Genomic DNA, 12781 nt, shown 5'->3' with positions numbered 1-12781 from the left:
TATACAGTTTCAGCGTAACCTCCTTGTTCTTAAACTCTGTGCCTCGGCTAATAAAAGCAAGTATACCATATACCTTATTAACCACTGTGTCCACCTGCTCTGCTACCTTAAGGGATCGGTTCACATGCACACCAAGGTCCCTCTGATCTTCGGTGCTTCCCAGGGTCCTGCTGTTTATCATGTATTCCCTTGCCTTGTTTGTCTTACTTAAGTGCATCACATTGCACTTATCCGATTGATTCAATTTGTCATTGATCAGCCCATCTGACCAGTCTGTCTATATCCTCCTATAATCTAAGGCTATCCTTCTCACTATTTACCACCTAGTCATGTCCAAATCATTTATATAAACCGCACACTAAAAGGGCTCCAACACTGATCCCTGTGGGACCCCACTGGACAGGCTTCCAGTCAGAAAAACACCCCTCAACCATCACCCTCTGCTTCCTCCACTCAGCCAAATATGGATCCAATTTGCCAAATTTCCTTGGATCCATGGGCTCTTACCTTCGCTATCAGTCTTCCATGTCAAAGCTCATCAAAAGCTTTGCTGAAGTCCAAGTAGGCTTCATCTACACACCTGATCATCTCTTTGCAAAATTCAATCAAGTTGGTCAGACTTGACCTGCCCTTAACAAAACCATGCTGACTGTTCCTGCTTAATCCCGGCCTCGCCAAATACAGATTAATTCTGTCTCTCAAAATGCTTCCAATAGTTTCCCCACCACTGAGGTTAGACTGACTGGCCTGTAGTTTCCTGGTTCATCCCTTCCTCTGTTCTTGAATAATGGAACCACGTTGACTATCCTCCAGCACCTCTCCTGTGGCCAGAGAGGAATTGAAAATTATTGCCACCGGCCCTGTTATTTCCTCCCTTCCCTCACTCAGCAGCCTGGGATACATTTCATCTGACCCTGGATATTTGTCAACTATTAAGCCTGTCAGACCACCCAGAACCTGCTCTCTATGTTATTCTCTTTAATTTTATTACAGTCCTTCTCCCGGATTTCTATACCTACACTGTCCCTCGCACGAGTGAGCACTGACACTAAATATTCATTTAGAACCCTACTTACATCCTCCGGTTTCACACACAAATTACCCGTGGTCCTTAATGGGGGACTCCCTAGTTATCCTTTTGCCCTTAATGTAATTGTAAAACATAACATAAGAACTCGGAGCAGGTGTAAGCCACCTGGCCCCTCGAGCCTGCTCTGCCATTCAATGAAATCATGGCTGATCTTTTGTGGACTCAGCTCCACTTTCCGGCCCGAACACCATAACCCTTAATCCCTTTATTCTTCAAAAAAGATATCTATCTTTATCTTCAAAACATTTAATGAAGGAGCCTCTACTGCTTCACAGGGCAAGGAATTCCATAGATTCACAACCCTTTGGGTGAAGAAGTTCCTCCTAAACTCAGTCCTAAATCTACTTCCCCTTATTTTGAGGCTATGCCCCCTAGTTCTGCTTTCACCCGCCAATGGAAACAACCTGTCCACATCTATCCTATCTATTCACTTCATAATTTTATATGTTTCTATAAGATCCCCCCTCATCCTTCTAAATTCCAACGAGTACAGTCCCAGTCTACTCAACCTCGCCTCGTAATCCAACCCCTTCAACTCTGGGATTAACCTAGTGAATCTCCTCTGCACACCCTCCAGTGCCAGTGCGTCCTTTCTCAGGTAAGGAGACCAAAGCTGAACAGAATACTTCAGGTGTGGCCTCACTGACACCTTATACAATTGCAGCATGACCTCCCTAGTCTTAAACTTCATCCCTCTAGAAATGAAGGACAAAATTCCATTTGCCTTCTTACTCACCTGTTGCACCTGTAAGCCAACTTTTTGCGACTCATGCACTAGCACACCCAGGTCTCTCTGCACAGCAGCATGTTTTAATATTTTATCATTTAAATAATAATCCCTTTTGCTGTTATTCCTACCAATATGGATAACCTCACATTTGTCGACATTGTATTCCATCTGCCAGATCCTAGCCCATTCACTTAGCCTATCCAAATCCCTCTGTCGACTTCCGGTATCCTCTGCACTTTTTGCTTTACCACTCATCTTAGTGTCGTCTTCAAACTTGGACATATTGCCCTTGGTCCCCAACTCCAAATCATCTATGTAAATTGTGAACAATTGTGGGCCCAACACTGATCCCTGAGGGACACCACTAGCTACTGATTGCCAACCAGAGAAACACCCATTAATCCCCACTCTTTGCTTTCTATTAATTAAGCAATCCTCGATCCATGCTACGACTTCACCCTTAATACAAAGAACAAAGAAATGTACAGCACAGGAACAGGCCCTTCGGCCCGATAAGCCCGTGCCGACCATGCTGCCCGACTAAACTACAATCTTCTACACTTCCTGGGTCCGTATCCCTCTATTCCCATCCTATTCATGTATTTGTCAAGATGCCCCTTAAATGTCACTATCGTCCCTGCTTCCACCACCTCCTCCGGTTGCGGATTCCAGGCACCCACTACCCTCTGTGTAAAAAACTTGCCTCGTACATCTACTCTAAACCTTGCCCCTCTCACCTTAAACCTATGCCCCCTAGTAATTGACCTCTCTACCCTGGTGAAAAGCCTCTGACTATCCCCTCTGTCTATGCCCTTCATAATTTTGTAGACCTCTATCAGGTCGCCCCTCAACCTCCATTGTTCCAGTGAGAACAAACAGAGTTTATTCAACCGCTCCTCATAGCTAATGCCCTCCATACCAGGCAACATTCTGGTAAATCTCTTCTGCACTCTCTCTAAAGCCTCCACATCCTTCTGGTAGTGTGGCGACCAGAATTGAACACGATACTCCAAGTGAGGCCTAACTAAGGTTCTATACAGCTGCAACATGACTTGCCAATTCTTATACTCAATGCCCCGGCCAATGAAGGCAAGAAGCCGTATGCCTTCTTGACTACCTTCTCCACCTGTGTTGCTCCTTTGTGACCTGTACACCTAGATCTCTCTGACTTTCAATACTCTTGAGGGTTCTACCATTCACTGTATATGCCATGCATCTTTATCTTATGCAGCAACCTTTTGTGTGGCACCTTGTCGAAGGCTTTCTGGAAATACAGATATACCACATCCATTGGCTCCCCGTTATCTACCGCACTGTTAATGTCCTCAAAAAATTCCACTAAATTAGTTAGGCACGACCTGCCCTTTATGAACCCATGCTGCGTCTGCCCAATGGGACAATTTCCATCCAGATGCCTCGCTATTTCTTCCTTGATGATGGATTCCAGCGTCTTCCCTACTACCGAAGTTAAGCTCACTGGCCTATAATTACCCGCTTTCTGCCTACCTCCTTTTTTAAACAGTGGTGTCACGTTTGCTAATTTCCAATCTTAGAATTGGAAACAACTTTGGATTTTCCTTTATTTTACCTGCCAGTATCCTTTCACATCCACTTTTTGCTCTCCTAATTTCCTTTCTAAGTTCCCTCTAACTTTTCTATCAAATCTTCTTTTAATTTCTGCTGTTTAACCTGACTCACAAGCCACCACATAAACATGATGAATCTCCACCTTCTGGAAGCCAGGAGTATTATTTCCGTGGCACGGAGATCAATGCAGCTCGAGTGGCTTCCTGCATTAGCTATTATTGACCGTCCTGCAGGGAAAACATCTTCCTCAACCACCACCAACTGACAGCAACAGAGCTCTCTCATTAACACAGGACATCAAAAAAAAAAAACATCCATTCAGCCCATCCACTCTGCACTGGCCCACACCCCCACCCTATCCCCATACCCTACCTAACCTGCACATCTTTGGACTGTGGGAGGAAACCAGAGCACCCGGAGGAAACCCACGCAGACACGGGGAGAACATGCAAACTCCACAGACAGTGACCCAAGGCCGGAATTGAACCAGAGTCCCCAGCGCTGTGAGGCAGCAGTGCTAACCACTGTACCACTGAGCTGCCCTTAACCACAAACAGGCAACAGATCCAAATATTGACTTTCTAGGTTTCGACCTTCAACAGAAAATCTGTTTAACCCTCAACCACTTGAGGACGGAGAAGGGAAGAAGTGGTCACTTACTCGACAAGTGGAACACGAGGAACTCAAATTGTGACGATGGTCATAAAGTCAGACTTTCGCCCAAATACTGAGCTTGTGCAGTGGTGAAATCACAGCCATTCCCACTATCAAGCTGAAGCTGCTGAATGGATTGTTAACTTCAACATCAAACGAGAACGGTTTCCCAGCCACAGGATATTAAAAAACTGTTTGAAGGAGGACCTAACCAACGTTTTGCAAAGGTTTTAGGTAATGTCTCTGTTTTTGCACTCTGTTCTTCTTCGGGTCTTTGGTTGTATTAGCAGCCTTCTCAACTTTTATGGCCACCTTCAAGGATTTGAGTGCATACACTCCTGGGTCCCTCTGTTCAATTGGACAAGAAATTTGGGGACCTAAATTCATAATCAGTTCAGTAGAAGAGGGGCTACAGGTTGGAACTATTGCCCTGCAAGTAAGTCACTATGTGGCCCCATCTGCGTCTCCCAGTTGTTTATGTGGATGTTAAACATTCAGTGACACAAGCTGAACAGGAGCAGTGAGATATTTTTATGCCCTGGCCAACATTTTTCCCTCAACTAATGTCACCAAAAAAATCTAAACAGGCATTAATGTATTGTTTGTGAGATATTGTTAGTCATTGGCTTGTCAGAGAAGCACATTCATTTACCTGGAAATATAAAGAACAAATTTACATTACAGAGCACCTTTCCCATGTCCTCACAACATCCTAAAGCACTAAATGCAGCTACCCTTGCTTTACAGACAAGTGGGCAGCTAATTTGAAAATAGCAAAAATATAAATGACAAATTCATCTGTGTTTGGCTGCCTTGATTTAAGGAGAAATGTTGGTTAGGACACGGGGAGAACCCTCTGAGCCTGACCTGTGCTGATGGATCTTTTACAAGGCTACTGTGAAGCTGTAACTTTTATGTTGGTTTAAATTAAAGAAATTGAAAAAACAGTTTTCACCATCCCGTGGATTGAATACACTGCTTGAAAACAACATCAGCATCATTCACTTTTCCCATTCAGACAGGGGTTCATTTTAAAATAGATCATAGATTTTACAGTGCAGAAGGAGGCCATTCGGCCCATCGAGTCTGCATCGGCCCTTGGAAAGAGCACCCTACCCAGTAATCCCAGTTAACCTTTTTGGACAGTAAAGGCAATTTAGCATGGCCAATCCACTGAACCTGCACATCTTTGAATGTACATCTTTAGGAAAAGACAAACCCAGAAAACGAGAGAGAGAAGACGGTTACAACTGTAAGATGTTCAGAACAAAGTGGACGAGGGACATGGGAGGATTAATCATGATTCTGTCGATTAGAAGCAAATTCACTCTAATTGGGTCGACTGCTCCAACAATGCTGTAATGTTGCACTGTATACATGATCATGTACGGAATTTCATTTCACTCAAAATTGTTTACCTGTGGAATGTATCCTGCCTCTAGCATAAGGAGGTGAAGCACTATAATCAGGGCATCCTTTGGGTTGGTGCACTCAGCAGAATGATACAACATTTCTAATGAATGTGGCACCTTTCCATCAACTGCTTCACTGCACAGCATTGGCTCATAGGGATGTCTTGCTGGAGTTTCTTCAAATACCATGGACAACTCGCCAGATGAAGAACTTTGGACATTTGCTTCAGATGGTTGGAATGCACCAGAGTCAATCTCGTGATCAGACCCAAGTCTATTCCCACCATTCAGAAGACCCGGATTCGGAGCAGTATTTGAGCATGTTGGTTGTTCGTTCACATTCAAGTCTGACAACGATCCAGAGGCGGACACGGAATCTGGCAGTATTAAGCAGATCAAATCCCCAGAGACTATTCCAATGGACTTTATGGTTTGCCCATCATCGATTAGAACATCTTTCCCATTTAGACTGATGTTGAATTCTGTTTCAGAACTGGAAAAAAAGCAGATAACAGTTAAAACATTTAAATCAAAGGTGTAAACCTGAATAAATAAAGAGATACACAAAATTCAACTGAAATTTCTTTTGCCAGATTAAAGAATATATTTACCTGCCAGAATAATATTGCAGGACCTGGTACAATTCACAATACATCTACAGATCATACCTTAGTCACATCGCCTTATGTCTACTGTACCCATTTCACAATGTATGACAACTAAAAAGGAGATATTTAATAAAAGTTACAGAATACACAACATAAAAATAGTTTAGGAAAGTACATTTATTAATGGAAACTATCCAAATTTAGAAAGGTTTGACTCACTTGTTGCCTGTAATGCAGTGTCAGTTCTTCATTATTCTGCTAATATTTCATTAACATGCAAACAAGCTCCATAACAGTTGTCCAAAAGAAACTAAAGCAATAACTGTTAATGTTTTTATTCTTTTATGTTTCTCCCAACTCACTCCAATGTGATAGCAGACCTTACAACAGGTGGTGGGGTAGTGGTATTGTCACTGGACTAGTAAACCAGAGACCCAGAGTAATGCTCTGGGGACCGAGATTCAAATCCCGTCACTGCAGTTCGGGAAATTTGAATGGAATTAAAACAAAGTCGAATGATGGCCATGAAATCATTGTCGATTGTTATGAAAACCCAACTGGTTCGCTAATGTCCTTTAGGGAAGGAAATCTGCCGTCCTTACCCGGTCTGGCCTACATGTGACTCCAGACCCACAGCAATGTGGTTTTACTCTGAACTGTCCCCTCCAGGGTAAAAAATGCTTGGCCCAGCCTGCAACTCCCATGTCCCATGAACGGATAAAAAAAAATACAAGAGTTACAGCAAGTGCACAGCACAGAAACAGGCCAGCTGGCACAACTGGTCCACGCTGGGGATTTATCGCCACATCGGACCATCAGTCTACCTTTTATTCTTTTCTCCTTCATGTACTTATTCAGTTTCCCCTTAAATATATCAACACAAACCACTTGTGATAGTTCATCCCACACTGTAGCCTTTTGTCTGGGTAAAGACATTTATCATTAATTTCCTGTTGGATTTATTAATGCCAGTCCTATATATTTTTCTACCACTGACATTAAACTAACTTATCTTCTAACTTCCCTGCATTTGCTCTATCTCCCTTTTTAAATATAGGAACAAGAGTGGCTGAAGAGAATGTGGCAGTCACAAGCTTCACCAAGTCATTTCCTGTTACTTACAACACCTGCACATTATTCTCAAAACATATTCTGTCTTCCCCCTCCCAGTTTCTGAAAGGATAGAACCTCTAAAATACAGAGTTCACTCTTCTCCCAGCCACAATAGTCATAGCCTTGCCACAGCAACTTTTTTTACTCACGCTAATAAAAATGCCATAGCTGTCCATTCATTTCCTCTTACACCCTAGTCCAGGGCCCCAAATACTCCTTCCATCAGAGATATACACTCTTTTTTCCCCAACTCAGTAGACTGGATCCGCTCACTGCTCCTCCACATTTCAGAGACCAAACACAGACTGGTTAGATGTCATCATTAGCTCAGTAGCAGGACTCTTGGCATTGAGACTTTGCAGAGCCAGGCACAGGCACATCATTGAAGGAGTCCATTCAGCACATGCTCCCAGTCATTGCTCAGAGATTTGAGCACATTTGCTCCATTGAAAGAATAGCCATCCGCTTGGGGAGTCATGTGCATCAGCTGTGTGCTGACATGCAAAAAAAGAGAGATTCCCTGTGGAATGGACTGCCCTGCGCTGTTGGAGCAGGTGTGTGGACTGGGTGCCAGCCGCATCCCAGCCAGTGCCTGAGCCAGATGCAAGAACACCACAAACGGCCGAGTGAGTCGAAATGGTGACAGTGAGTGCCACGTCTCACTGGACACGAGCATCATCCTCTTGCCTCCTCATGCCGACAACAACACAGGCTCAGCAATCTGTGGAGAAACCCCCAGATACCAGCACAACAAGAATGGGAGCCACAGGCATTTCTGCCAGACGCAGACACAGCGGCGCAGGCTGCCTCCACCTCACCCACCCAGCATCTCGTCAGTCTGCAGGAGTGCACGTTTGTTTTGAAAAAGTATTTTTAGTCGACAAATGTTTTTGCCATAAAAAAGAGCCGGTCCAACACCCAGAAAATGGCTTCTAGGGAACTGGGCTCCACATGCAAGACCCCCGATATAGTACTGAACACCGGCCTCCAAAACCTTTCCAGCTTCGGGTGGGTGTATCCAGAATCAGGGGTGACAGTCTAAGAATACGGGTAGACCATTTAGGACAGAGGTTAGGAGAAATTTCTTCACCCAGCGAGTGGTGAGCCAGTGGAATTCGTTACCACAGGAAATAGTTGAGGCGAAAACATTGTATGGTTCCAAGAAGCAGTTAGATATCGCACTTGGGGCGAAGGGGATCAAAGGCTATTAGGGGAAAGTGGGATTAGACTACTCAGTTGGAGATCAGCCAAGATCATAATGAATGGCGGAGCAGGCTCGAAGGGCCGAATGGCCTCCTCTTATTTTTTCTATGATTCTAAAACTATCTGAACATGGTTTGCAGGGCCCTCCCACACTGCTCACAGACATTCCCATCCCCTGGCAGGCTCGGTCCTGGTTTTGTGAGGTGCGCCCTATAAACTACCTTCAGCTGTATCAGCCCCAGCTTCACACACAAAGTCGAGGCATTTACCCTCCACAGGACCTCACACCACAGTTCCTCTTCCAGTGCCCCCCACCTCCCCCAGGTCCTCCTCCACTTCACCTTAATCTCCTAACATGGACACCCTATCCTCCTCCAGGTTCATCCCATAGATTACCATTGCATTAGTAAATTGTTTTCCCATTAAGGGGCCCAGAAAATTACGCCTACTGATCAGCTTGTATTGTTTGGAATAAATCGATGACGTCAATGCCTGCTTGTAACTCTGAAAGAACTTGAAACATATATGCATGCAACCTTGAATATGATCAGAGCTGACTTTTGCGAGCTACGGGTAGCAGCAAACTCTGTCTCCTGTGTGCACACAGCAATTTCGAATAAACGCAACTTTTACAACTCCACCCGGTCGAGAAAAGACTCATGTATTCCTTCCCTCCAACACTTGTCGCTGCGAACAAGGGCATCGGCAAGGACTACCGGCGACTATGTGGCAAAAAATCGGGTGAGTTTTTTATCTACCACCCATAGTTAGGGAGCGATTTCTCGTTAGTCGTTGGCCGACCGCAAGTTGTGATTCCAAAGAACGAAACGGAGGAAGAGTCTGACCACGTGAGGTAGAGCAAAAATCGTTGGGGGAAACCGGGGTGTGGGATCGGGTAGTTCAGTTAAGGAAAACCTGTTAAGGAACTTGCTCTGGAGGTTGAAGTGCCTGGTTAAAAGTAAAACCCGTAGGACTAAATACCACAGGAGAAAGAGTTGGAAGGCTCTCGCCTAGTGTGAGAAAGGAGCAGCCGCAGGAGTAACCGCGAGAGGGTAGAGCCACGGAGAAGGAACCCCGCAGGAGTAGAGTGTGTGTGAGAGCAAACAGCAGAGATGATTGGATCCAATAAAACAGGCAGCAAGAGCAAGGTAGATGGGGATCCGAGACATCGATCGCAAAGATGACAGTAACCGATAAAAGTAAGTTACTTGCAAAGATGAGGGAGAAAGGATACAACCCAGACGCACCCGCCACTGAGCAGAAGGCCTGGTGGGCAGGCCAAACCAAGTACAAGTATGAAAAGGGGGTAATAGGGTGGCAGCAGAATCTGTTTCCCGTGTGCACACAGCAATTTCAAATAAATGCAACTTTTACAACTCAGCGCGGTCAAGAAAAGATTGAGTATTTCAGACCGTCAACAGGCGCCGTTGCCAGTGCCCCCATACACAAACCTGCCTCCATCTTTACACACTGAATCCCACACCCCCACCCCCCAAACTCCTTGCTCCTGCCCCACACCTTCTCCACATTTGCCGCCCAATAATAATGCAACACGTTTGAGGTCTAACCCCACCCCCGCCTGTCATCCTCTCTGAAAAACAATCACCAAAATGAACGAGGAGTTCAACTTGTCCACGTCTGAAGGAGAGCTTGGGTAAAAAGACCGGCCGACATTGAAATAAAAACAGAAACCAAGGCAAAACATTCATTTTAACTGCCTGTCCCCAGCCCACCAGCGGCAGAGGGAGATTGGCTGCACTGCAAGTTACACTCGATGGGTCACCGGGGTGAAGTTGTGTGTCTTTTTTTAATTCACTTACGGGATGTGGGCGTCACTGGTTAGACCAGCATTTATTTCACATCCCTAGTTGCCCTTAAGAAGGTGGTGGTGAGCTGCCTTCTTGAACCATTGCGGTCCTTGAGGTGTAGGTACACCCACTGTGCTGTTAGGGAGGGAGTTTCAGCTTGTTGGCCTACAGTGAAGGAATGGCCAATATATTTCCAAATCAGGATAGTGAGTGACTTGGAGGGGAACCTCCAGGTGGTGGAGTTCCCAGATACTTTCTGCTCTTGCGCTTCTAGATTGTAATGGTCGTGGGTTTGGAAGGTGTTGTCGAAGGAACCTTGGTGAGTTACTGCAGTGCATCTTGTAGATGGTACACATGGCTGCCACTGTGGACGTGGTGGAGGGTTTGAATGTTTGTGGAAGGGGGAAACAATCGAGTGGGGCTGCTTTGTCCTGGATGGTGTTGAGCTTCTTGAGTGTTGGAGCTGAGCTCATCCAGGCAAGTGAAGAGTATTCCATTACACTCCTGACTTGTGCCTTGTAGATGGTGGACAGGCTTAGGGGGGGTCAAGAGGTGAGTTACTCGCTGTAGGATTCCGAGCCTTTGACCTGCCCTGGTAGCCACAGTATTAATGTGGCTAGTCCAATTCAGTTTCTGATCAATGGTAACCCAGGGTGTTGATTGTGTGGGATTCAGCGATGGTGATGCCATTGAACGTCATGGGGCGATGGTTAGATCCTCTCTTGCAGGAGATGGTCATTGCCTGGCACTTGTGGTGCGAACATATCCAAACGGTATACTTGTTAGAGAGAGGGACAGCCACAGGGGATTCCTGCACTGACTGCCTGCCCTTTCTAGCGGTCACCCATCTATCTGCAACTTGGGCATGACCACGTCTCTCTAACTCCTGTATATGACGCTTTCCGCCATCTGCATGCTCTTAAATACATTCAACTGCTACTCGAACCGAACCATGCGGTCTGTGAGGCGCTGCCATTGGGTACTCTCCTCTCCTCCCCCCCCCCCCCCCCCCCCAAATCTCTCCTCTTCTTCCCCCCCCACCGCCCGACATCCCCTTCTCCCTCCCTGACATCCCAACTCCCTCTCCCGCGCCCCCCCCCCCCGAGCCGGTGGAAAGGAGAGTAGTCAAACCTTTGACCGCCAGAAATTAGAGTCACTCGGCGAGGCGAACGGACGGTGAGGTAACATCCAACGAATCTAGTATCAAGGCCAAGTGAGTAAAAGACTCAGTTTAAAATTTCTTTTTTTTGGTTTTGTTTTGTTGGTCCGCTATACCATTTTCTTCAGTACTAATTGGCTGCTCGAGGATCCATGCTGAGCCTGAATTAAGGGGGCAACTGAGCTCTCACGTGACGGCCAGAGTTAGTTGGGAATCCGAGACGCACAGACTGTTGAGTGAATAACGGGTCGCGGAATTTATCGTGACACAGTGCCAAGCCAGGACCACCACCCTACGGGAGTGGACGATAGGTAAAGCCTCTGAGCACAGTCGCCTAGTCACACCAGATACACGGGTGATAGAGATGACATGGTTAACACAACATGGAAAAGAAAAGAGGCATGAGGCCACTTTTCTGGGGTCGCCCGGGATCCACGAGTCGGGCATTCGGGTAAGAGCAAAATACTCTGGTACAAAAAAAACAATGATCAAAGATGGGTGGGATCCCGAAGCAGCCCCTGTGGAACAGAGAAAATGGTGAGATACACGGAAGTGAGATAAGACAAATAAAGCAAGAGTCATTTTAGTTCACCAGTTAGAAGAACAAATGACAGAAATTAAGCCTTCACACCGTTTGAAAAACAGGCTAGTTCGAAGGAATTGAGCTCTCACTCACAAATCTTTTAAGCAAAGCAATAAAGCGAGTACAGATTGTGCAAACTGGCAAAGACATCACAGAAAACTGCCAACAATTACATAAGAACTAGGAACAGGAGTAGGCCATCTGGCCCCTCGAGCCTGCCCTGCCATTCAATGAGATCATGGCTGATCTTTGTGGACTCAGCTCCACTCTCCGGCCCGTACACCATATCCCCGAATCCCTTTATTCTTTAGAAAGCAATCTATCTTTTTCTTAAAAACGTTTAAAGAAGGAGCCTCAACTGCTTCACTGGGCAAGGAATTCCAGAGATTCACAACCCTTTGGGTGAAGAAGTTCCTCCTACACTCCGTCCTAAATCTACCTCCCTTATTTTGAGGCTATGCCCCCTAGTTCTGCTTTCCCCGACCAGCGGAAACAACCTGCCCGCATCTATCCTATCTACTCCCTTCATAATTTTATATGTTTCAATAAGATCCCCCCGCATCCTTCTAAACTTCAATGAGTACAGTCCCAGTCTACTCAACCTCTCGTCATAATCTAATCCCCCTCAACTCTGGGATCAACCTAGTGAATCTCCTCTGCACTCCCTCCAGTGCCAATATGTCCTTTCTCAGGTAAGGAGACCAAAACTGAACACAATACTCCAGATGCGGCCTCACCAACACCTTATACAATTGCAGCATAACCTCCCTAGTCTTGAACTCCATCCCTCTAGCAACGAAAGACAAAACTCGATTAGCCTTCTTAATCACCTGT

The 12781-nt window shown here is 45.7% G+C and overlaps 1 protein-coding gene across 2 annotated transcripts in view; it reads right to left on the bottom strand.

The window, feature by feature from the left end:
* The window catches only part of fbxo7 (F-box protein 7), a 79495-nt gene that overhangs the window by 54156 nt on the left and 12558 nt on the right, over positions 1 to 12781 (bottom strand). For both annotated transcript variants that reach the window (XM_072485391.1, XM_072485390.1), the window contains exon 3: positions 5480 to 5966. In XM_072485391.1, the coding sequence (XP_072341492.1) occupies positions 5480 to 5966 (487 nt within the window). The remainder of the gene's footprint in view (positions 1 to 5479; positions 5967 to 12781) is intronic.

This window comes from Scyliorhinus torazame, chromosome 19, assembly GCF_047496885.1.
Source record: "Scyliorhinus torazame isolate Kashiwa2021f chromosome 19, sScyTor2.1, whole genome shotgun sequence".
Taxonomy (NCBI): domain Eukaryota; kingdom Metazoa; phylum Chordata; class Chondrichthyes; order Carcharhiniformes; family Scyliorhinidae; genus Scyliorhinus; species Scyliorhinus torazame.
The sequence above is the reverse complement of the archived record's forward strand: the minus strand, read 5'-3'. Positions and strand labels throughout refer to the sequence as shown.